We start from the raw sequence: 24795 nt of genomic DNA on the forward strand, positions 1-24795 counted from the left end.
AATTATTTCGTTTATTTTCTTGTATTAGGGTGTCTCTCCCACTAGTCTCTAAGCTGGAAAGGCAAGAACATCTATATCTGGTTTATAAAATCTATTCCTTAAAGCTCACAAATACCCAGCTCAGAGATGGCACTCAATAAACATTTGTTGAATGAAAGTTTTCCTCTTTTCCTATTGTAACAATAAAATACTCTAGACCATCTCCATCTCTGAGAAGCACCAGGAGACCAACAAGGGGAAAAGCCACTGACCCTATTCCATGTACATATCACTTGTAAATTCTGCTGTCCAGGCCACCCTGGTGGAGCAGCAGGATGAGTGCCATGCTGTGAAGCTGTCCGCAGCCTTGGCAGTGCGGGTTCAATCCCGGCCAGCTGGCAAGAATCCCACATGATGCCGCAGACCTCTCCTGTCGTGCCCGCTGCTCCCGTCAGCAGTGTATTTCTGTCATCTGCCTGTTCTGCTCCCTGCTCTGTCTCTGGTGAATCCTCTCACCCTCCCGCGCCTCTGGCCTGTACCCCAGTTCTTGTATAAAAACAAATAAATCTTTAAAAAATAAATAAATAAATTCTGCTGTCCTCAGGGCCAGCACACAGTGGTGGGGAGTGGGCAGCTTCTCTTGGGCTCCCCCTCCAGCCTCACTGTCCTCCATCTCTACATTCATGGGCGCAACACTTCAAGGCACCAGCTAAGTGCCCGTGGCCTCTGTTCTGTTCTTTTTCTCTCTGCTATTGCTGTTAAGAAGAAATCTGAGACTCCGCCATGCCATGATTCTCCACAGGAGTGTTCCTGGCATTTAACAACGCAAACGCTTCAGCCATAGGAATGAAACACTCGCTGTAGAAATTCCGGTCTCATTTGGCACCAGGGGAAGGAAATTAAGGAAAGGGGCCTGAAGGGGCCTACAACTCAGAGCATTTTCACTAGGTCATTATTCTACTTCCTTCTTTAGTGGTGAACCTTTAGCAGGAGCAAAGGAAGAGAAAATGAGAGGAGATATATGAGGTTGAAATCTCACCCGCTATAAAATAAGTCCCTTGGCTTTTACAGTCTGAGTGTAATATAAGCTGTTAAATGTTAATAGTTGTGTTTATAAAACCACAAGATGCACTGCTTTTATTTCTAGGGGGAAAAAAGGATTCCTGAGGCTTCTTCCAATGAGCTACTCAGGTACCTTACCCTTGAACAGACCCCTGGGGCACCCTGAATCTTGGACACCCCACCCTACATGTGTGCGCTATCTCTTTGCAATCCCTCTTTAAAAGTCTTCCTCCTGATAAACAGAATGGACTGGTAGTTAAGACACTGCTTGTTAAGATAAGATTTGTTTTGCTCCATCTTTGTTTCTCGAGGAAATGGCACCCCTTTGTGTGTGTAGAGCTGGGTGGCCCCTGGACTCCTTGGAGCAGAATCCTTTCTCTTTCAATGAGATGCTGTTCCAATCAAACAGGCCAGAGAAGCTGCCCCACCACCAGAGAACCTTCTCAGACCTCAGTTTCCATGTCTGTAAAATGGGGATACCAAGTCCATGTCACAGAATCATCCTGGAGGTTCTAACCTCTGAAACTTTAACCATCCTGTAAGGCCTCACTGAGGCCTCACCCCCTCCATGGATATCTTTCATATGTGTCATTTCCTGGAGTCTTATTGTTCTTTGAATTAATAACAAATGAATGACCATTTAATTCTATTCTCATTTTCTTGCTATGTGAGTTAATTTGATCATCTTGGGTAGGTTGTAAACTCTATAAGGGGACATTCAGGAATCATCCCTCTACATCCCATATATTTAACATAATATCAAAAAAAGAAGAAGAAGAAGAACCTGGTTTATTTTTTTTAATGCTCTGTAGAACTCTTTATGAACAACCTCTCATTGAACATCCCTAAGAGGTAGGTATTACTAGGCTCAATTCCAGCTGAGAACACCAAGGCTCAGGGGTGAGGTGGCTTGCTGGGGGCCAGCTGCAAGTCAGTGGCTGGGATTTTAACCCTTGCTGGTCTGACTCTAAATCTCTGTGTTCTACTGACTGGCTGGTAGGTGGAATTCGAGGGCCCCTTCCCCCCAAGTCTGCCATCCTTCTCTTGCAGCCTCATGATTAAAGGGACACGAAGTAGAGTGATATAGAGTCAAATTTTATTAAGACAAACTACACATATTATTTCCTTTTTCCTGACGTCCGCTCAGCAAGGACTGATCCCACAGATTTCTAAATTCATTTCTAATTCATTTCACAAAACAAACATATTTCAGAGATGAGAGATTTTCTTTTAAGAGAAAGTCTTAATGCCAGTGCCAGACAAGAGATAAAAAAGGTGTCCCCTCCAGGGCCTGGGGTGTAGAGCCATTCTTCTCTGATGCACCCCAATCTGTTCCCTCTGCCTCTCTAGCCTCATCCTTTGCCCCACCCACCAAGTACATGCAAACAGCAGCAGAGGGACCAGGAGAAGGGCAGGTGGAGCAGAGGTTGAGCCTCCTCTGGGCCTGTGCACCAAGCCTCCCCCCCCCACCTGTCCTGACCTCTCCTGCTTGTCCATGTAGGCTGGTGACCCTGAAAGCAGTGAGGCTCAGGCTCTGCCAGGCAGCTGGAGCAGGAGGCAGGACAGAATGCGCTTCTCTAAGGTTTGCTTTATTTCAGGACTCCCTCCCCCTTCCCCCGCCCTATCAGTGCATACAACACACACACACACACACACACACACACAGAGTGGTGCGGATCAGGAAGGATGCTGCAGACGTAGGTGTTGAGCAGTGTCCTGCACGTCCTTGGCCTCATAACACACACACACACACACACACACACACACACACACACGCATGTATGCATTTTTAGAAGTATCATCTCCCTGCAAGTTTCAGTGCCCCATTGTGAGCCTGTTTTATCCTCATCTGATATGGCAACTGCCCATTATGACCAGACTGAACAGAGAAATCAGGCTGGTTGCACAAAGGGAGAGTGGGGTTGGGGGGAGGCAGGACTTTTCTTCAGCCCCCACACGGCAGTATCATTAGGAGCACCCAGGAGACACAGGAATCTGTGCTCTCAAGCCAGGCCTCTGCCAAGAGAACGGAGGTTCCCCGACTGCTTCCATGGCACAGCTTGGCCTCCAGGGAGAGAGATCCGGGGCCTCCAGAGCTGTCATCACATCTCCTCCTGATGCTCACGTTGGCAGTCAGCAAGGTAAATAAATAGGAGAGAAAAATAGTTTTCCAGTATTTTCTCTCCTTTTAACTTTTCATTTTCACAGCAGAATTATTTTCCCCAAGGGGAATCTGAGGCGCACAAAGCCCTCTTTGTGTTAATAAGACCTGGGGAAATTCCACTGGGCTCTGTGGCTGGTGATCTGTTCAGGATCCAAGAGAAGACGACGCCTTTTGGGCATTCCGGTCAGTAAGGCATTTGGGGGCGCACAGGGTGCAAGCCAGGAGCGGCGAGGAAGGAGCAGGCTCTGCCATCAGGTTGACCTGCAGAGGCATTGCGGGCTGGCGCAGGAATTCCAGGGACTTGCGTGTACTGTGACCCCCAGGGGGCTGGCGTCCTGGTGGGAGGAAAGGCTGCAACATCCCCAGTGCTGCTTTGCTGCAAAGGCGAGGCTGCTTGGCGAGGCTGCTTGTCGTGTTCCAAGGACCTCTCTTTACATAAAACGGGGCAGGGCAGCCTAAGGTGACTCATGCCACCCCAGGTGTGGCCCAGGGAGACAGCGGACTCACCTGCACGCCCAACGCAAGTTCCTTAATTCCTGCTCAGTATTGACCTGGAACCCTGGGTCTTCCCTGAGGGAGGACGGGCACCGGGTGGGGGAAGCCACAGGGACTCGGAGAACCCACGCGGACATGACTGGTGTGTGGAGCTGGCTGTTCCTCTGGCCTGAGGTGCCCTAGGTCTCCCCTTCTCTCACCCGGCCCGGGAGTGTTCTAGAAGGCCTCACTGGGCGGCGGGGTGGAGCGTGTGGGAGAGGCAGCAGCCCCGGTGGGTCCCCAAGTCTCTGACTGCAGTGCAGAGCCCTGGTCTAGCTTCTGGAATAAATGAAGACCCAGGGGCCTAAAGGGGGCAGAAAAGTGATGAGAAGGAGAGCACATGGGGTCAGAAGGGACACAGCTCCCTGCCCAGTCCTGGCTGCCCCACACCCTGGGGTCACACCGACAGGTCATCAGACCTGGCCTTGCTGCTGGCCTTGCTGAGGCGGCGCTTGTCGCTCTGGTAGCCGTGGGGCAAGCGGTGGTCTGGGGACACCTCGTTGGGCACCTCAGGCTTCTGGGCATAGCGGATGTGAATGAAGCCCTCCCCGGGCGCCTGCTCCTGGCCTCTGACTTGCTCGGTGGCCAGGTTGTGCGTGTTCTGCTGGGACGCCACCTTGTTACTGAAGGGATTGAAGAACTTGCCCTCGGGGCTGCCGTCCAGGCACTGGGTGAAGTCGGGGGGCGGTGTGCACCCCTGGCCCAGGCTGGCCGAGGGCGCGGGGAGGTGGCACTCAGCCAGGCTTTGGGGCGGCTTGAAGAAGCGCTGCCGCACCTTCTTCCAGCCCAGGTGGTAGAGTTCGGCCAGGCTGAGGAAGAGGGACAGGCCCGCCACGGCCAGCATGAAGACGATGAAGACGTTCTTCTCCGTGGGCCGGGACACGTAGCAGTTGACCGGGTGCGGGCAGGGGCTGCGGCGGCAGACGTGGAGGGTGTCCAGGAAGATGCCGTAGAGCAGGTACTGGCCCACGATGAAGGCCACCTCCATGGCGGTGCGGATGAGGATGCTGCAGACGTAGGTGTTGAGCAGCGTGCCCTGCAGGACGATCCTGCCGTTTGCCTCCTCCCAGCAGGTGGGCTCTGGCTTCTCGGCCACCGCCGGGTACTCGTAGCCCGCGGCCCTCACCTCCTTGGCCCGCTCGGCCTCACGCAGCCGGCGCTTCTCCTGCACGCGCACCGTGTGCATGGCGTGGCCCATGTACAGCAGCGACGGCGTGGACACGAAGATGATCTGCAGCACCCAGAAGCGGATGTGTGAGATGGGGAAGGCCTGGTCGTAGCACACGTTCTCGCAGCCCGGCTGGATCGTGTCGCACTGGAAGTCGGCCTGCTCGTCCCCCCAGGAGGACTCGGCCGCCGTGCCCAGCACCAGCATCCGGAAGATGAAGAGCACCGTGAGCCACACCTTGCCGATGACCGTGGAGTGCTTGTGCACCTCCTCCAGGAACTCTCCCAGGAAGCTCCAGTCACCCATCGTGGCTCAGCAGAGGACAGGCTCCGGGGTTCCTGCAAGCAGAGCGGACAAGAGAGGAAGCTTCTGGGAAACTCTGGGAGATCTGCTGATGCTCTGGGAGTCCTCATCTTTTTTTTTTTTTTTAAGATTTATTTATTTATGAATACAAGAACTGGGGCACAAGCCAGAGGTGTGGGGGGTGAGAGGATTCACCAGAGACAGAGTGGGGAGCAGAACAAGCAGACTGACTAAAATACACTGCAGCGGGTGAGACAGGAGAGGTCTGCTGCGTCATGTGGGTAGCTCCCTGGCGGGCCGGGGATCAAATTCATGCTGCAGTGACTGCGGACATCTTCATAGGTTGCATCTTAACCCCTCGCACCACCAGGGAGGCCCCTGTTTTTTTCTTTAAGATTTATGTATGCATACAAGAGCTGGGGTACAGGCCAGAGGTGTGGGGGGTGAGAGGATTCACCAGAGACAGAGTGGGGAACAGAACAGGCAGACTGACTGAAATACACTGCTGAGGGGAGCCCTGGGGAGACGGGAGAGGTCTGCTGCACCATATGGGTAGCTCCCTGGCCAGGAATTGAACGGCTGCAGAGGCTGTGGACAGCTTCATAGGTTGCGTCTTAACCCCTTACGCCACCAGGGAGGCCCTGGGATTCTTTATCTTTAAGAGAGTGCGACTTAAGAGACTTTTAAGAGTGTAATTTACAAGTAAAATTCGCCTCAAAAAAACTCCCCCTCTCCTGGATACCCCCCCAGCAAAAATAAAAAGAAAGGGAAGATTCAGTGTGGTCATGTTGACTGTAAACAGCCTGCAAGACAGATGCTTTATTAGGTATTCAGAGTGGTCCTTCGAACCCGGGGACCGTGGGCAGATGCTACTCTGTAGAACTATTCCAGTAATCACCAGTTTGTGTTGAGTTTCTAGATCTTGTGCAGAGAGAAAGGAACTTTGAGACAAAATGTAATTAATCTTGACAGGGGTTTCTGGTTTTTATCTCTAATTGGTTTAGCACTTTTGATTTCCTAAGTTGCCTTAGGAATGGAGGCCAGTGGCTGTCCCGGGAGGACACCAGGTTCCCGTCTGGCTGTGTCACAAAACCATACAAAACCTGTTCTGATTTTAAGACTGTGCAGATGACTTTGTGTCCTTATGCCCTAAACCAAAGGAATGGGGTGGAGTGGGGGTCCGGAATGTTCACAACATGTCCATACAGCAAGATGACGCATGGGCCCCGTGCTTTCATGGATTTAGAAATTACCAGAGCTGCGTGATGATACAGCTTCTGTGCTCTTGGAGATGTTGCTTCAGGAGGTCTGGGGTGTTCTCCACTGGAATCTGGGTTTTCAAGGAGCAGCCCTGGTGATTCTGACCCACCAGTCTAAGGACCACGCCTGGGTGACACTGAGTTGTGGGAAGAACACAGAACTCGAGTCTACAAATGTGACTCTGGGCATTTACCTCACTGAGTCTGTTCCCTTGACCATTAAATGGGAATGAAATTAGCTACCCCAAATCTGAGGGGATGGGGGGATGAGAAAAGAATATAGTTACTCTAGAGATTTTGAGGAGCAAATGAGATGAGGTCTGTGAGATGCTGAGAATCATACCACAAAGCCTCCATGTGTTTGAATGGCTTTTAGGTAGAAAATGCATTTTAATTTATGGCTCCAGAAGGCTGAACTATTGATAGATGGGGGAGGCCCCTCAAGAAGCATCCTCTTATGATCAGAACCACCCAGCAGGGACCAGCTATATTGGGAGGCTGCCAACAATAATTCTTTAGATGAGCTAGTAATGCCCTTCAGCAGTGCCAGTCTCCTACCCTGCATGCAGTGTGGCCATTCCAGCTATTCAAGTCAGTCTGTCCTTCTGTCTGCAGAAGGTCACTGCACCAGCCTTGCTTACCTTTGCCAGAATAAATCCCACACAAAGCCTTTTCTCATCAGCCCTTGTCTGCTTCTTCAGCCTCATGCCCTGCCTGTCCCCTTAGTTCCCTTTGTCCCAGATACTCTCCTCCCAGCCACCTCCTACAACCCCAGCTGAATCCCATTTACTTATGTCACCCTATTGCTTCCTTCATCTCCCTTACACTTAGCCTCTTCCACTCCCCTGGGGACCCTGGGGACACGCCTGCTTTCCGGGACTTGCGACCTGGTTTTGTAACCCTCTGCCTTATGGTCTTTCAGGAGGGGCTCTGGGAGGACGGTGGGGTATTTTTTTTTTCCTGTATTATTACCACTTGGCCCAGAGCGGGTACTTAGTAAACCTCAGTTGAATGAATGAAGGGGTAGAGGGAGGGTGGAAAGCTCAGATGTTTCCTACTCGGTGGCAAAACAAGTTCCTGTTTCCTGCCTGAGTCCCACTAGCAGGCCAGGTACCACTTTCCCGACCTCCCCTGCAGTCAGTGAGGTATGGGGAGAGTCTGGTGTGGAGGGAGTACTCTAGAAAGGGGTTTCTATGCCCCGGTGAAGGACAGGCGCCTCTTGCGTCCTCCCCACGCCCACCGCTTCCTGCCGGTGACCAGGGCTGCTTGAGCCAACAAGTTGGAAGCTGCTCAGAGAATCTCAGAAATGCCCACTAGGGCCTGAGGCCTCTGAATCAGCTCTGGACTCTCCTACCTCTAGAATTCTTACTTGGAGAGCAATAAATTACGCCGTAAGCTGCTAACCAATCTAAATCAGCACAGTGACTTCCCCCCTAAAAATGGAGAGCACTGAACATAAATATTCCCTTCTAAGAATGTAAGTATTCTTAGAATCATAAACTCTGATGGACTTCAGAGGCTGTCAAGTTCCCATCTTGAACCTCACATCTGTGTGGCCCATGGTGCTATTCAAATATTCTTTAGGTGCATGAAGGACAAGGCGGGTGCCACATAGCATGGTCTGGCTTCCTTGGCCCCAGCCGATACCTTGATGGAGATCAGCCCCCCAGCCCCCACCCCAGGAGTATGCAGGTCCCTGGAACCGGGAGTCCATGTGCAGGTAGAAATGCCCATCTCTCTTCCCTTCCACATCAAAGACCCACCCTGGCCTCAAGAGCTTCCTCCGGTTTGTGATCAGGTGGTGAAGGCCTCTCCCTTAGCCTCCAAGTATGGAAAATGGCGGTGCTTGGCTCAAACAGAAAATGAAGGATTAGGTGAGAGTTTGAAGGTCTGTCGGCTCTTCTGGGCATGGGCACAGTTTTCAGCACCTTCGGGTCAGCCACACACACCAAGTGGGGACCAGGCTCTGGACAGGAGGGGGTGGGGGAGGGGCACACAGAGGCTTATGACAAAGGGGAGCTGGAACTAGAGACAAGAGGCCATGGAAGGGGATGGGGGGGAGGTAAGTGGAACTCAAATCTCTGTTAATATCTGTTGAACTTGGAGAAGTTACTGGATCTGTGTTTCCGTTTTCTCATCAGCAAAATGGGAATAGTATTAGTGTGTTGACAGAATGTTATGACATTATATATAAAAAGCACTTATCAAAAAAAATGATAATGTTAACACATTATCATTAGCACAATGCTCAGCATGTGAGAATGGAGTAAAAGCAAACATTACTAGCAAGAAATGTGGTGGGGGGAGGACAAGAATAGGGGAAGCCAAAAGTCTAAAACTGGACCTGCCATATGACCCTGCAATTTCACTCCTAGGGATCCACCCAACAGAAAATACAAAACCATTAATTCAAAGGAAACCTGCACTCCTATGTTTACTGCAGCACTATTTACAACAGCCAAGATATGGAAAAAACCTAAATGTCCCAAAACAGGTGAGTGGATCAAGAAGAGGGGGTCTATATACGCAATGGAATACTACTCAGCGATCAAAAATGATAAACTCTTGCCGTTTGCAGCAACATGGATGGAGCTGGAAAGGGTCGTGCTCAGCGAAGTGAGTCCGAGGAGAAAGATAAATACCAGGTGGTGTCACTTATACGTGGACTATAGAGAAACCGAACAAAACTCAGACAAAGACAAACTTTAAAACCAACCCTGGAAATGTAACCATAGATCCGGGCTCTCAGAGGGGGAGGGGAGAGGCGAGCATGAGGTGGGGTGATAGAGCACAGTGGACTATGATGGAGGGCTGGGGGTGCTCTGGTGGTGGGAGAACCGGGGTAACTACCCTCTGGGGTGGGGGGAATCCTACGCTGTCAAAACACTAACAAGGCTGTAAAACAGCGGCCCTTTAACAACGATTAAAATAATAAATGCATGTAAGGGAAAGACTAGGAGAGGGAGAGAGAGGGAAAGTAGAACGTGGAGAGGGTATTGCAAGGAGAAGACAGAAGGGAGAGAGAGAGAAACAGGGAAAGAAAGAGGAAAAAGAAAGAAATGTCCTCTTCTTTCAGACTGGGCTTCAGTTTCCCGAATTCTCCTCAGGCCCTGATGACTTTTCCCTTCGCCTCCTGGCCCTGCCACTCATTCCGCACAAGTCCCCCAGCAAGGATAAAAATAGCTCCAGGCGAAGAATGTGCGAGCTCGGCCTGGCCTCCCAAAAGGGTCGGCAGCCGACGGTTCCACTGGGCCCACGGACTCCCACCTGGAGGCGCTCACAGGCCGGGAGGAGGCCCGTGGGCCGGCAGAGGGACAGTAGAGAAAGGCCGCTCCCGCGGGAAGAACAAGAAAAGCCAATGGTGGAGGCGTGCGGCCGGCCGGCCCTGTGGCCCCAGGTAGCAGTAAGTGGGTGAAGGACATCTCAAGTGTGACCCCCAAGGGCCCAGGCAAGTTCAGGGAAACTGGAAGCGCTGCCAGGCGCCAGCCACTCCCTTTACAATATAAGGGCCCAGCAGAGTCAGTTTCCCAACTGCACCGGGTCCGTTTGAGGCCCTCCAAGCTCGGCCAAGGAAACCTGTGGATCAGATACTCGGTGAGTTCCCTGGGTGTAAAGGGCGCAAAATGCTTTGTAGATTATGATCCATTTCTTGGCAGGAAGTGCACTGGGAGGAGCAAAGGAAGCTTCCCGGGCTGTAAATAATTCCCTCCCATACAATGGTGAGACACTTCACCGCTCGAGCTGGCACCGTCACTAGCTTCCTACTCTTTCTCAAGTGCATACCCTTTAACTGGCCCTTGGGACCCTCCATGGCAGAGCCTCCCTCTCTCTCTCAGTGAACCCCTTGCACACTCAGCACGGAAGCCACCCTGGCCCCTGAGATGAATGGGGGCCACAGTCCTCACTCTTTATCTGGGTGCTTCCTGTTTCCTCTGCTACAATGTTCCTTTCATTCATGCATTCAATTAATAAGTTTATGGAGGGGCTACCAGATGCCAGGCATCCCACCAGCCTCTGAAGACACAGCAGTTAAAAAAGATAAACAGAGCGAGGCCTCCCTGGTGGCGCAAGGGGTTAAGCACCGCACCATGAAGCAATCCGCAGCCTCTGCAGCACCAGTTCCATCCATGGCCTGCCAGGGAGCAACCCACATGGTGCAGCAGACCTCTCCTATCTCCCCGCTGCTCCCCTCAGCAGTGTGTTTCAGTCAGTCTGCCTGTTCTGTTCCTCACTCTGTCTCTGGTGAATCCTCTCACCCCCCCCCCACCACATCTCTGGCCTGTACCCCAGCTCTTGTATGCTTAAATAAATAAATCTTTTTAAAAAATTAAAAAAAAAAGATAAACAGGGAGTCCCCTGCCTTTGCTGAGTGTAACTGCCCTTATCTCCCCTAATTAGGGGAGAGATTAAGCACCTAAGTGCAATAAAGCAGGAGGCATGTTAACATTAGAAAGTAGAGGGCACTCTGGGCACCGATGGCAGGTGGCTGATTCTGGCTTACAGGGGTGGGGAGGGCCTCCAAGGAGCCCTGGAGAGTCGAATTCTATAGCCTTTGCAACCGATACACGTTCTGAAATCCCCAAGGTCAAACGAGATGGTCCCTGGACCAGAATATCCCAGCCTTGACGATCCCTCACACCAAGCCAGCACCCTTCCCAGATTGTCATAGCCTGGGTCCAAAGCAACAATGTTGGAGGCGCCACCAGGGAACTTGTTTGGTGACAATGACCAGCGCTGGGGTAAGCAGGGAAGGGCTTTCTGTAGAGAGCACGTGAGTCACTTGCTCCTGTATCAAGCATTATGTGGCTACACAGCACATTCAGGCATCCTCGCCGCCGATCCAGTGCTCCTTCTGCTGGCATGGCTGCCCAGCAGCCACTGTTTCCCAAGAAAACCATTTCAGAGCATCACAGATGAGCATAATTCATAACCAGTCCCCTTCCTCTGGCTCTGCAGATGTAGGTCGTGGTAGGAAAGTCTCCAGTTCCCTCAGTCCTCTTTGCTGTCCCTGAACTCTTAGACGCCACATCACCCTCCAGTCCGGGGATATGTTCTCACACTTGGTTTTACGCTTCCTTACATTTGTTCTCCAAGAACTTTTTGTCTATCAGTTAATCCACAAGTGCTTTTTGAGTCCCTACTATGTGCCTACTACTGTTCTGCATATTAAAGTGATACCTATGAGGTACCAGCCTGCACATATTAGGTGCTCAGTGTTATCTGCTGAATTAATAAAACCAGGCATGATTTCTGCCCTCAAGGATTTAGCAGCTTTTCCCTGTCTTCTGCATGTATTCTTGCACTAGATACATAATAAATGTGTTCTTAATGATTGGGAAAATTGTTTGATCCGGCGCTAAGATAAAAAGCAAAGCCAGAGAGGCTCAAATCTTCCCATGTAAGTCCAGTGATAAAAAAAAAAAACTTATACAATTTAAAAAATGGTTTTCCTACATCCTACTTTTTCTTCTTGGCTCCAAGAGGGTGGGACCATGTTTATCTTGTTCAAGACAGAAAGACTGTGTCTCCTGCAGGACGCAAGGACTCCCGACTCTCACTGCAAGAAGGCTGACCCCGCATAGCCAGTCTGGAGCGATGACTGCTTCTTCTGCTTTGCAGAGATGCAAGCGTATACAGAAGACAGGAGATTTGTTCAAAGAAACCAAGAGTAACAGGAGCAGAACAGGGCTTCCCTTCAGCGTTTCTGACCCAGTCTGGGGTGCACCAAAATGTTCCCACCCTCTCCCCCCAAATGTGGAGCCCATCAATTCTTATGTCTCCCTGTTTGGAACCTCAGCCTCTCCTGCTTGGCCTGGGGCAGCGAGTGATCTGAGACAGAGGCCACTCTGAGTGATAAAGCCTGGGGGCCAGCTTTTATGCATTCAAGCAAATATTTATGAAGGTCCCCGGATGTGACCAGCACTGCGAGGGGTGCTGAGGGAGTGACAGAGACGTGTCATTCAGTTCACAAACATTTATCTGCTGTCCCCTTACGTGCTAGAGGTCAGAGAACCCCAAACCAATAAGACTCGATATTGAAGGAACTCACTTCAGAATAGAAGCAAATCCACAGAAAATATTGATCCTGGCGGGGGAGGGTAGAAGGCCTTCCCAGAAAAGTCAACCCTTGAGTAGAAGTTCGATGTAGTGATGGGGCTGGGGGAGAGGTAAGGCAAGGGGAAACATGTGCAGAAGAGATGAAGGAATTCCAGGCCAAGGTAACTTCAGGAATCCATCCACCAACCTAGAGCCAGCAAGGATTTAGGGGGCAATGAGCAGAACACAAGACAGGCCATGGTCAGCACATGACTTGCTCCTGGGGGCAGAGGCTAATCTGACACACACAATACGGGCGTGGTAGTCGCCCTGCCCCTACCAGGTCTCCAAGAGACTGCGGCGTAAACTACGCAGGCTGCAGTGTGAACTACGTCGTCAATTTCGTAGGCTGCAGGTGGCAGGTGCCCCCCAGCAATCTGCTGGAACTGTCCCCTGTCTCTCCTGCTCAGGAAGATAAATTGCAAGTGAGCAAGAAGCTACTGGTTCGGATGCCTCATTCTCTTCCTTCTATTCACTCTCAGGAGCCCCATGTGGCAGCCTTTCTGACATGGCGGTTAGCAATTGCTGTGTCCCGAGTCAGCAGCTGGGCTAGTCTCAACTGTAAAACCCCTGGAACATCACACTCCTGACGTTTGCTCTGCCGCTGCGTGTGGCCTCTCACCTCAACCCTGAGCCCCTGTGCGGGACACTCCCGTACAGGTTCATCCCTGTATCCTCCCCTGAAATCCCCCCTCACCCCCTTAGTGTTTAGTATTGTGTCCTGCACCTAGCAGGTGGTTCGTGTTCTTTTTAAAAACAATGGATGAATGACAGCATTTAGGGCTCCAGAAACACCTAATGCCAGTAGCGGGCCCCCTGGGAGGCTGGGGGGGCACCTGCACCACAGTGTGGGGAGCAGAACAGCCGGAGGCGGCAGCCACAGAGCCTCCCTCCTGCCCTGAGAGGCCCGGGCTTGGCCCAGGACGGCTGCAGCTACAGCAGAGACTCCTCTGCCTCCTCCCAGATCACGGGGGAGCACACCCAAGTTTATCAAAATCAGATTATAAGGCAGAGTCTGAGTCTAATTCTGGACAAGGACACATGTTCTGGACAGTATCTACCAGATCTCCGGTTCCCATGTTATTCACAGTGATGATAACAACCCCGGGGCCACGCTGTGATTCTGCTTACCACACAGTGTGGAATGCGCACAGGGCAGGGCTGACTCACTTCCCAGTTGAGAGAATTCTCTTGTAAGGGACCCCAAACACCCACTTCCAGGGAGTCTTAGACACAGCGTTGTGTCAGTCAGCCCAGTTCAGAAAGGGTCTCTTGAGCTCCTGGGCTTCACAGATACGCAAGGAGATTTCAAGTAAAGCACCAGGCACAGGTGCCTTCTCGGTAGTCCCTTGTGCCTTGTTCAGAGTGTGCATTTTTCTGATTTCCCCGCGCCCCAGTAGTTTCTTCCTGAAGTGGATATAGAGGGAAAAACACATGCAAAGGTGGGCTTGCTTCTCAGCTGCCTCAGAGAGCGCATCATCGCCCTTGGAGTCTCGGCTCCGCAGCGTGGCTTACCCAGACCTACACAGAAGGAGAATTTGAATGGAAAAGCAATAAAAACAATAACCAAATACATTAACACTTAAGACCTTTCTATTGCCAGACACTGCAAATTTTGTGAGACAAGTTTTCTCAGTCGATTCTCACAACCACCTCGGGAATTAGGGGCTGTCCCGACCCCCTTCCCGCAGGGCGCAGAGAGCGTGACTGCAACAAGGGAGCCTCCATACGGGCTGGACTCTCCACCTAATGTTGTTTTCTTTGGAAGTCCTTGCCTGCCAGAGATGCGTGCCCCGGGGCTGCTTGTGAGGTAACTGTTGGGCAGGGTTCTTACTAGAATTTCCTTCTTTCCCTGACTTTGGTTCAGGTAGCTACTTCAGCCTCGAGGGAAACAGCCAGGCTGAGGATGTGGCTGCCGCTGCCGAGCTGGGCAATATGGGAAAAACTTTCTCAGAATTAGAAGCCCTTTGGGGCCTTCATCAGTACAGAGGGGAGAGGGAGCTAAAAATAAGAGAGGGGAAAGAGACAGCTGGGAGAGACAAGGTAGCACTTTGGTTTTCTGCCTGCTCCAGCCAGTGGCAGATAATTAACTCCTCTTTCCATCTGATTATTTTATTCTGGAAAGGACAGAGCGGTCCACTCAGAGACACCTGCTGGCAGGCAGTTGTCTCAACGCCAAGGAGGTGGATGGGAGTGGGCAAAGTGGAGGAGAATTATGCTCGGAGAAGTAATTTTCTTCTTCGAGTGTTAGAAGAAGAAATATTTACAGGGAGTGGCTGGGTGGGGGTGCTGAACGGAGATACTCAATTACAACTAAATATTGGAAAGTCTCTGTTCATTACCCCAAGGGAGGGGGCTCATACCTATGCAGTTGTTATTGAAACTTACATTTATGAAAGCTTGCCACTTCTCTACTCTGCTTTCTATTTTGTCAAGGTTTCACACTACAGTGGAGCTAAAGGGAATCTAGGAGTCACTCAGACTCAACCCCCTGTTTCAATACAAGACGAAGAGCAGGGGCCAGGGAAGTTGAGTAATGGTAACAAGACGCCACTCAGCTGAGTGTTTTCCACATGTGGAGCACAGTACGGTGCTGCTAACCCTTACAAGTAGTATTATCCCTTCTTACAGATGAGAGAACTAAGGCTCGAGGTTAAGTGACTTGTATGAAGTCCCACCTCACACATGCTGCGTAAGGACTTGAGTCTGGTCTGCCTCGCGCTGAAGCTCCTACATTCTCTCTGGGCTGTGAAGGGAAAGAGACTCAAAGAGGCCTCAGGCAGGCAGCTGGCCATGGACCTGGGCCAGGCGCTGGGCTCGTCAGCCCCAGGCAGGGTTTTTCCCACTTTCTCCTAAGAGGCCCAGGGTTTTTCCTTTCAGCCTCTGGCTTATTGCTGGCCACCCCTCGCACGTGCTGTTCCTAGAGCTAGTGCTGACACCGGCCCTCGGCCCGCAGGGCTCAGGATGCCCAACTCCAGCACCTGCCACCATTTGACCAGGACTCACATATAGAAATTTATTTCCTTTTTTAGCCAGTGAGTGCACTTGGCCACAGCAGAGGCTATTGCTGGGTCCTCAGCTGGCCAAACAGTAGGCGCTGGTGTTCTGTGAAGTCAAATCTTAACAAGAGAAATAGGCCCCCAAGGCCTAGTGGGGCTGGACCTCTGCCTTGTCACTGTCTAGTTGTAGGACCTTAGAACAGTCCCTTAACCTTTCTATTTCCTCATCATTGGAAACCAAAGATTCTTTACTCATGGGGATGAAGTAATCTGTGAAGCACCTAGAATAGGGTGTCACTCACATGATACCCAGTTGGGGAGGGCGACTCCTGGAGGTGGGGAAAGCTTGGGCAACAAGAAGGATATTAATGTAAGTATGAATTGATGATTTCTCTAGGCAGGAAGACCCTCGGGGGCAGGGATGGTCCAGACTGCCTCAGCCTTTCCTGAATGCAGCTTTGGAGCCTGGAAATGGACTGCCCATGAGTCCAGGGGGCTCCCTCCTCCTGAGGAGCTACAGTCCTGGGGAATCTGATCTCTACTCTGAAGGTGTGCCCACAAGGACAGGCTTAAAACTGGCTCAGTTCCACTTGCAAGAGAAATAAAAGGTTATCTACTCTGGGATCTGAGGGGTCAGGAGTGACCCCTAACCTCCTACCTGCTCCTAAAGTTCTAAATCTTGAGATTTCAGGTTAGAAGAAGATTCTAGAAGTCCTCTGTGAAAATTCAGTGCCATCCTTACGTGAGAAGCTCTTTCTGGTTCCTACTGCTTCTCTGTGACTCTGGTAAGACATGCCCCCTCCCCGGGTCTGAGTTTGCTGAGTAGCTGGATGGTTGCTAAGACCCTTCCAGCTCTAAGTTAGAACACCTGGAGAGCTTGTTGACTTGTCCATTGTGATAATTTAGCAAGCTAGTGGCAAAGCCAAGAAGTAAATCCAGGGTTTTTTTGACCCCCAGTTTAGAGATTAGCAAAAATAGCCCCAGGAAAAAATCTGTGGTCATGAAAACCAAGCAGTATCTTCTCAGAATTACACATTAAGGTGAGACTTCTGACAAATCAAATGCAATTCAAAGCAACTGGAGCTGAGGACCAGGTGATCTGCATTCTACTCTATTATTTACTGTTCATTGAGCACCTACCGTGTGGTAGCCATCTTAATTACATTATTTCATTTAATCTTCATAAAATCTTACGAGAAAGGAATTTGTTAACCTCTTTGGTAGGTGAAGAAACTGAGGATTAGAGACATTCAATAATTTTCCCAAAGCCACAAAGCTGAAATTCTAACCCATGTGTAGTTCCACGGTCCAGAATCTTCCTTCTGCCCTCACTCTGAACCAGACCTACTCCAAGAGCCCTCTGTGCTTTTTCAATAACTCTGCTTCCGAGATCTCCCGACAACTTTTCTTTTGAAGGTGAGTGAATTGTTGAATGCTGAATTTTTTTGCTCATGATTTGCTAATATATCAGGAAGAACTGATTCATAAAGATGATGGGAAGGAAGGCAACTTCTAGAAGACATGAAACTTTCCTGGAAAAATGAGCATCTCTCCCCTTTGGTCAGCTCCGTCCTTTAGCCAGCGTGGGGCCAGTTTACACAGAGAGCTGCTGGAACCCCTGGTCCTTAGGACAGAGGGCAGAACCTGAGCCTCAGTCTCCCTGGCCCCGAGGGCTCCAGTTCCTGTCCTGATTGAGCCACAAAACAGGCTCTCTATACTACTTTGAGTTTGGTTCTCTGTTTTAAGGAGAAAAATCCCAATTTTATTACATGCATGTGGCTTCCAAAGACAATGGGGCAAAGTGGGACTTTATCTCCTGAGCTCAGAAATGGGATTGGGGCCAGGAGCTCCCAGGAAAGAGAAGGGAGACTCATGTGACAAAGACCAGAAGTTCTGTCACTAGCTATTTGCCCTGCCATACAGGAAGGTGTTTTAGATAGAAATCTTGTTTCTGGTAATGACCCTAATTCTAGATAAGACTCCCAATTTTCATTCTTCCTGTAAGTAACGGAGTGATAGAAGTTTCTTGTGAATCCTCAGGGCCTCCATTGACCTCACCTAGAAATTATCCACGCGCCAAAGTGGCATGCCTGGGGAGGCCTGCTCTGGACACCTTGGAGAGGCCTGTGCTTCCACGGAGTCTCCCACAGTAGCACCTAATCACAGGATAGACGATCCCATTCAATTCATGGGCCCTGCCAGTGCTCACCAGGAGGAGATTATACAGGGCAGACACCCCAGGGTGGCTGGAGTCTTGAGGCCATTTTAAACTTCTGCCCACCACTGCTCAGCTTTTCTCAGCCCTCCTCCTGGCCGCTGGAGCCCAAAACAGCCCCTGGCATGTCCCCCACACCCCAGCCAACAGAGCCAAAGAGGAACAAGTGGGCAGGTGGGGGCTGCCAGAAAACTGGATCCTAGAAATGCTCCAATGGAAGGAGGGAGGGAGACTTGAGGAGGGATAAGGCACAGAAAACACAGCCAAGGAGGGAGGTTAGAAAAGCCCTCGGGGTGACAGGGCAGTCTGGTGTTCTCCCAACCCAACAGGCCCTGACCCCGCTGGTCTCCAATGAACCCCATCTGTTCTCGCCATCTTGTTCCCCTTATTTGTCAGAGAAGAGGCTGACGGGTTATCTAAGAGAGCTCTTCTGGTTGCAATGGGCCTGGGGCTTTAGGCCAGCACAAGGTGGGGGCCAGGAGCGAGGCAGCTGGGAGACAAGGGCAGCGGCTGCCGGGCCCGGTAGAACACGCCTAGGCTCCAAGCCAGTGGTAAAGCAGGGCAGCGTGGTGCGCGGCTGCTGTGGCCCTGTCGACCTCACATGGCCGGGTGAAGGGATGCCGAGAGCAGGCCAGAGTGGAAACCAAGGAAGCATGTCCCCATTGTCTCTGCTGGGCACGCAGTGGTCACTGGGACTTGTTTGTGGACAGCAGTGAGGAAAAGACTCAGAGGGACAGCCAGGGGAGCAGGCTCCTGACCTGCCCCGGGAAGCTGGTGGGAGGGGGGAAGTTCAGCACTAGCCCTCCCTCTACACAGCTGCCCCCCTCCCCGCCCCCCCCCCCAGTGAATCAGGGTCCACTGGACTGTGACTCCAGGACAGGAGAGATGGAGGTCACCTAACCCGCGGACTGGAAGTCAGATGCAGCTGCCTCTGAACACCAGCTCGTGTTCCCAGCCCACCAGACACACAGGGGTTTGCACCTCCTTTATCTGCACCCCGACACCTGGCCCCCATCCCTCCTCTGTTCACTGTCACTGGGTTTCTCCCCGTGCCAGACCCGCCGTCCAGTGTTCCTCACGCCACCCTCCCTCCTCTGGGCTGGGGACCAGCGTGCCTGAGCTTGTGCAGGGAACAGCCAGCCCAGCGAGGTTCTGAGAAGAAAGAACCAGGCATCTCTCCATGATGACGGACACTGGAGGGGCAGCAAAGGACCCCCAGCACAGGCTGGAAGGGTGTAAAATCCTGGCTGGAGGGTCTCCTTCCCAGCCACTCGAGCTTGAGCCCGCGGAATCACGCCCTGCCCTGTGGAACTGAATGGAAGCCACTGAGGCAACTGAGTGGAACCAGAGGGCTCTGGCAACTTCCTGCACCTCATTTTGCAGATGAGGAAAATGTGACCCAGAAGGGGCAAAGGTCCAGCCCAAGGCCACACGGCCGCTCCGTGGGCCAGGATCTGGGTCTCCGGGCCCTGAGTCCGGACTGTCCACCACATGCTCCAAGGGGAGCTCAGAAAAACAGAAACTCTGCCCTGCGGCCTCCCGGGGAGGACAGGAGACCCCCAGTGGGCACCTCGGATCTGCTCCCTCCAGCCTCCGCAGCCCGGGCTGACAGTGAGTGGCAGGCCGCACAGCAGGGGACGTGACACTCCGCAGGAAACTAAGCGGGGAATATTTTTAAACCATCCAACATGCCTTAGGGGGAAAAAAATCAAAACACTCCCCTCCATGCTGCCCTAAGCATGTCAGAGGAGATTCCAAGCCCAGCAGCCTCGTAAAGCGGCGGCTTTGTGTTTCAAGGGCCGACGCCACCTTTGCACGGCGCCTGGAGGGTCTGGCGCCCCCTTCTCTGCTGCCCCTGGAGCTCGGCAACCCCCCAGGCAGGGGGACTCCGCGGGCTCCTGCTCCTGTCCACGGCGCCCCGCAGGTCAGGTAAGAAATGTACCTGCTGCCTCATGAGCCGCCTGAAGGGAGCGACCTCACCTCGCAGGGAGGCCGCCCCCAGGTAGGCGCTCAGCTGTCAGGCGGCCGGGGTTCAGGACCCTCCTGGCTGCTTCCCATCAACTTGCACCTCCAGCTGTGAGAAGCGCAGTCCACCTTACCTTCCTCCTCTCCCGCCGCCTGCAGCGTCCGCCGGCCTCCTGGCCCCTGGCGCCTCCTCAGCTCCCTGCGCCCCAGTGGCCAGTTGCTCTTCCACCCTTTTTAATCGGTGTCTGCCGCCCGCCCTCCTCCCCCTCTCCCTACGGTTTCTCTCTCCACCCCCTTCCCCCTCGGGATCCCTCCCTCCCCTCTCTCTTTTGTGCTCTTAAACCCTTTGCTTCTCATTTAAAAAGTTTCTTCCCTCCAGATCCTCGCGGCCTCTCCTCAGCGAGGTCTCCCCGGCAGGACCCAGAGCCCTCTCCTCCCTCCCGCCGCCCTCCTGGCACCACAGCCCCCGCGGCTCGCCCTCTCCCTCTCCCTCGGCTCCCCTGGCCCTGAGCTCTGGCAGGCGCTGCCTCTCGCACTTTGCCTGCTCACCCCTCTGCCCCTCTCCAGGCTCCTCAGGCCACAGCTCCGCTGGGCATCGGCAGGAAACTGGCACTGCCAGGAGATCCCCATCCCTTTCCTGTCGTTAGAAACAAAGGGTTGTTCTTCCACAGCCAGGGCTTTTGGGGACCTCTGCTGTGCCCACATCCATGCACCGAGCACGGGGAGCATATGGTACTGGGGAGCATAAGGATCGGCTCACAAATCACAGCCCCCAGCCCCCAGAGTACGCACCAGGGGTCACCTAGGTCTCCCAGGCAGGAGAGGACATCCCCACCCGGGGTCACACTTTCCCCTCTTTCCTGCTGAGAGCACCCTGAGTGCCCGGCCAGGCGCGGGGTGGGGGTGGGGTCAGATAGATGTCTGGTCTATTTTTATTTCACTTGATTATCCCAGTTTCCAATTCTACAGGGGAGACCATTCTGAACTTCACATTTGTGGACACTGAGGTTCAGAGAAATCACACGATCACGGTGACCCCCTGAGTCAGTGGAGGAGGCAGGATTCATTGCAGCCAACGGCAGAATTCCCCACCTTCCCTCCACAGAACCCGCAGGCCTCCAGGTTGGGGGAGTCGGTGCAAGAAGGCTGCTTCTTGTTAGATCAAGTGACTCAGGGAGCAGCTTCAGAAGCTGGGAGGCGTCCTTCCCCTGAAGCCCCCTCCTTCTTGACTCCTCTCCTCCACTCAGCTCGAGAGCCAGCGCTGAGGCGCCTGCCCGAGTGTGGGGAGTGTGGGATGGGCAGCAGTAGTGGGCACTGTGGGGGGGACTGAACCCAGACAGACCGGGACCAAGAGCCCACAGACTGTGAGGACCAGGGGAAAACCCCAGAGACCACCTGGAGCAGCCAGGGAAACTGAGGCTCAGAGAGTCAAGGTCACTTTTCAGTGTCACACATGGTAAAGTAGGTGGCAGAGGCAAGAAGGTCCCGGGTCCCCTCTTTGCTCCTCACTGTCACCTTCACACACCGCCCCATTCACAAACCTGCCCACATTTTGCAAAACAGTCTTTGTCTTTTGTGGGTGAATAGCCTGAGTCAGCCAGCGGGGGAAGGACGTGGGGCCCAATGTCCCCTGTCCAGGGAAGCAGCAGCCCTGACGAAGACAAACCCAGGATTCTCGACTCCTTAGCCAGAGTCACCCCTCACTCCCCACACCTCCTGTGCAGCACCAGGGCCTGAACCCTGGTTTTACCTTTTACTTCTTACTAGCCACTGACACTGGGCAACCTCTCTGCAGCTCAGCTTCCTCCACCATGAATCGAGGATAATACTGTTCCTCCTACGGTCACCGTGAGAACTAGTGAGTGTGTGACGCCTGGCACATGGTAACTGCTGTGGTTGTAACTGAAAATACAACACCACACCACACAACACAACACAACACAACACATACAGTGCATGCAGTACAATGCCTTTCCCCTCCCGTCTGCTCCAAACTCCTGGGAATTCTCACGTGGCACCAGAGAGAGCCCCTCCCAGGCACTCTGCAAAAGCTGGGACTCCTGACATGCCTCACCATCGCCAGGCAGGGGAGAGTCAGTTAAAGAACCGCTGCCTCTCTGCGAACGGATAATCGAGGGTGGGGACGGCCTGGGTGAACAGCAATTCCTAGACCACGGGGCTGTCAAGGAGCCCTGTGCAGCGGGGTGGGGGGGGTGGGGGGGGGCAGAGCATGCAGGGCACAGAAGGAAGTGCCGCCGCCCTGCTGGGCAGGCAGAGAAGTGCAGCCATAGGGAAACCACAGGGGTTGCCAGAAGTGACCGGGAAGCGCGAGTCAGGGCTAGAAAGACTGAGGTCTTGGGCTCGGGACATCCCGACCCAAGAAAGGCACGAAGCCCTCCCGCTGCTTGGGCAGTGTCTGGGACAGGGGCCACTCAATGGCTCACGATCAGCGGCCTTGGCCAGGCCTTCAGGAGTCTGGTTTGCTCTTCGCTGGTCCCCTCGCGGGTTTAGATAAGGACTTGACCAAAGGAAGGAAAATGTCATGTGGGCTGCCGGGACGAGTCTGGCTGTGACCACCTACCTGAGAGGAACGTGATGAGACATGACTGATGTGTCAGAAAAGGAGGCGGAGGCCCAAGGACCAGGGGTGGAAGTGGGAGCCCCACCATGCCTCCCCCCTTCACCTCCCCAAAGAGGCGTTAACCTCTGTGCTCCACATACAGAGAATGGTGCAGAACGTGGTGAGAACTTGAAGAGGAAGGCGAAATCTGGTCAAGGAATTGTTAAGTGATCCTTGTAAGGGAAGGCTGTAGATGCAGGATGGCAAAATAAGCTTTATTCAACATTTGCTATGTGCCAAGCTTTGTGGTAGACACACTTGACATTCTTCTGCTTGGAGGTGAAAAGACAGACAGACAACCTTCCGAAGATCTTCTGAACGATCCTTCGGGGTTTCCCATGAGGATTCTTTGGCCACTCCAAAACGGCAGACCGGGACTTCTCTTGTCCGTAAGAAACTGACATTCCAGCTGCAATCAGGAGCTCTTCAGCCCAGACAGTCGGCACAAATGACAGCATTCTAGATGCATTTGTCCTCTCTGTGTAATGAGACAATAAAGTGCTAAATTATGTGAGGAAAAAGTCATTTGGGAAATAAGTTCATAAGGATGATCTCCTTGCTGCGCTGTGATGGAGAGCACAGGAAGGCTCACTGCAAGCTCTCTCTCCCCGAGGCATTGCCACCTCACCGTTCTGCAGACACATGCCAGGTTATTATTTCCATTTTACAGAAGAGAAAATTCAAATGCAGAGAAGTTTAGTAACTTGCCCAGGATCACTCAGTTAACAGGCGGAGAGGTCTGCTTGGATGCCACGTCAGATGCTTCGTCCCCGCGGCTGCGGAGGACACCTCAGAGACCCGCGGGGCTGTCAGGGGGAGGCGCGGGCCCAGGGGACCCTGGAGAGGAGTGGGCTCCAGCCAGCCAGGGAGAAGGAGGCCGGGAGGATGAAGCCGCTGAATCACCTGAGACTTCCAGAAAGAGGCCCGGCCACCTTCCCTATGACTCTTTAAAGAATCTTTTGAAATTTGCTTTCCTTAGGCAAGAAAACAAATTCTGAGATCTCCCAGAGTCTTCTCTGCCCGGTGAATCCGACTCCACGAGTTTCCTCCCAAGACGCTGCGGTGCAGATGTTCACAGAGCTGCCTCCCGTCGCGCCTCCCGCGATGGCACAGGCAAACCAGCGCTGTCAGCAGCTAACTCGAGAGCAGGAGTCCCCCGTGCCTCCTCGGAGGGCGCAGGGGTGTCGTTGGGTGTCGTTGGAGCCCCGCTTAGTGGGCTGAGGCCAGTGAGCTGCAGGCACCGCAGGCATAAGCCGGCCCCTTTAAGACTTTTATGTTCCAGAGAATGGCTCCAACGGCAGGAACACCCTGTTCCAAGAAGCAGAAAGTAAAAGAAACACAGGCTTCCTTGCCCTTGGTGCTTTAGTCCACGGATCTGCTCCCAGCACATCTCACGCTGGCATCCCCAAGGAAAGTCAGGCACAGCCTTGCATCCCCCCCGGGCTCAGGCAGGTGGAGCTCAGGCTTGAGACGGCTTCTGTGGTGGGCTCGGGCCAAGGGCCCCTGAGAATGGGCGAAGATGAGGAGGAGAGGGGAAGGAGCCAGGATCAGCCAAGCTTGAAGGTCCCATGAAGTCAGATGGGGCTGCAGCCTCCCTGGAGGGCCGAGGGCCCCGGGTTCAGGGATTTAATCCTAAGACAAAAAGTGGCACCTCTCCCTGGGACATCTTGGAATGACATTCGCCCTCTAGCCCTGAAGGGAAGTCCTTGACAGCAAGACGGAGAGGCTTAAATCTTTTGGTTCAGCTGTAAGCAGCGTGTAGAGTTTGCGGCGCCCGTCTGAGCACCTCTCTCTCTGCTCAGACGGCACCCTTGATCTGTCCGCACCTGTCTCACAGGGCGACGACAAAGGCTTTGCTTCTCCTTTATTTTGACGAGTATTTTTTAGTCAAGTCTGAGGTATGGTGCAAGGTGGTTTATGGACAAAAATCAGGAAATACAAGAGCAAGAAACTTTCTTCTATGTGTGCCATTCATGCATGTGCGCGCAGACAAATCACCCCAAAACAGAGGCATCGCACGTAAGCTGGAGACACAATAGCCCTGCCCGTCTCCATGATGCAGCCAATCATCTTCAAAGCCTACTTCAAAGGTTCACTGTCTCCTCCCAGTCAGAGCCTACATGCAATATATTTCAAAAATTGTTACTTTACCATCAATTCACAATACTGTGGGCTCTGTATGTGTATGTCCCTCCTCACCCACCACCAAAATTCTAGTACGAATCCCACCATCCTATTGACCTTTTCTCCACCTCTTTCCCCTCCCCCAGCCTCTGGTAACCACCATATTTTTCAGAGTCTGAGAATTATTTTTATTAGCTTATTAGTAATTTGTTAGTTCATTTGCTTGGCTATTTATATTCCATATATGAAAGAAACCATCCAGAAATTGTCTTTTCCTTCCTGATTGATTTCAGTTTGCCTAATCACC

At 52.6% G+C, this 24795-nt stretch overlaps 1 protein-coding gene across 1 annotated transcript; it reads right to left on the reverse strand.

The window, feature by feature from the left end:
• Window positions 1-2112: 2112 nt before the first annotated feature.
• On the reverse strand, window positions 2113-19986 carry GJA5 (gap junction protein alpha 5). The gene is made up of 2 exons (XM_037499832.2): window positions 19879-19986; window positions 2113-5245 (listed from the first exon to the last, which is right to left on the reverse strand). Exon 2 carries the CDS (start codon window positions 5211-5213, stop codon window positions 4137-4139), a length of 1077 nt encoding a protein of 358 aa, XP_037355729.1. The 5' UTR covers window positions 5214-5245; window positions 19879-19986; the 3' UTR covers window positions 2113-4136.
• Window positions 19987-24795: the final 4809 nt, after the last annotated feature.

This window comes from Talpa occidentalis, unplaced genomic scaffold (assembly GCF_014898055.3).
Source record: "Talpa occidentalis isolate TD23 unplaced genomic scaffold, MPIMG_talOcc4v2.1 talOcc4.9, whole genome shotgun sequence".
Lineage (NCBI taxonomy): Eukaryota > Metazoa > Chordata > Mammalia > Eulipotyphla > Talpidae > Talpa > Talpa occidentalis.

Coding starts and splice junctions, on each gene's coding strand:
- GJA5 (XM_037499832.2), bottom strand. CDS start 5,213: ATGGGTGACTGGAGCTTCCTGGGAGAGTTCCTGGAGGAGGTGCACAAG.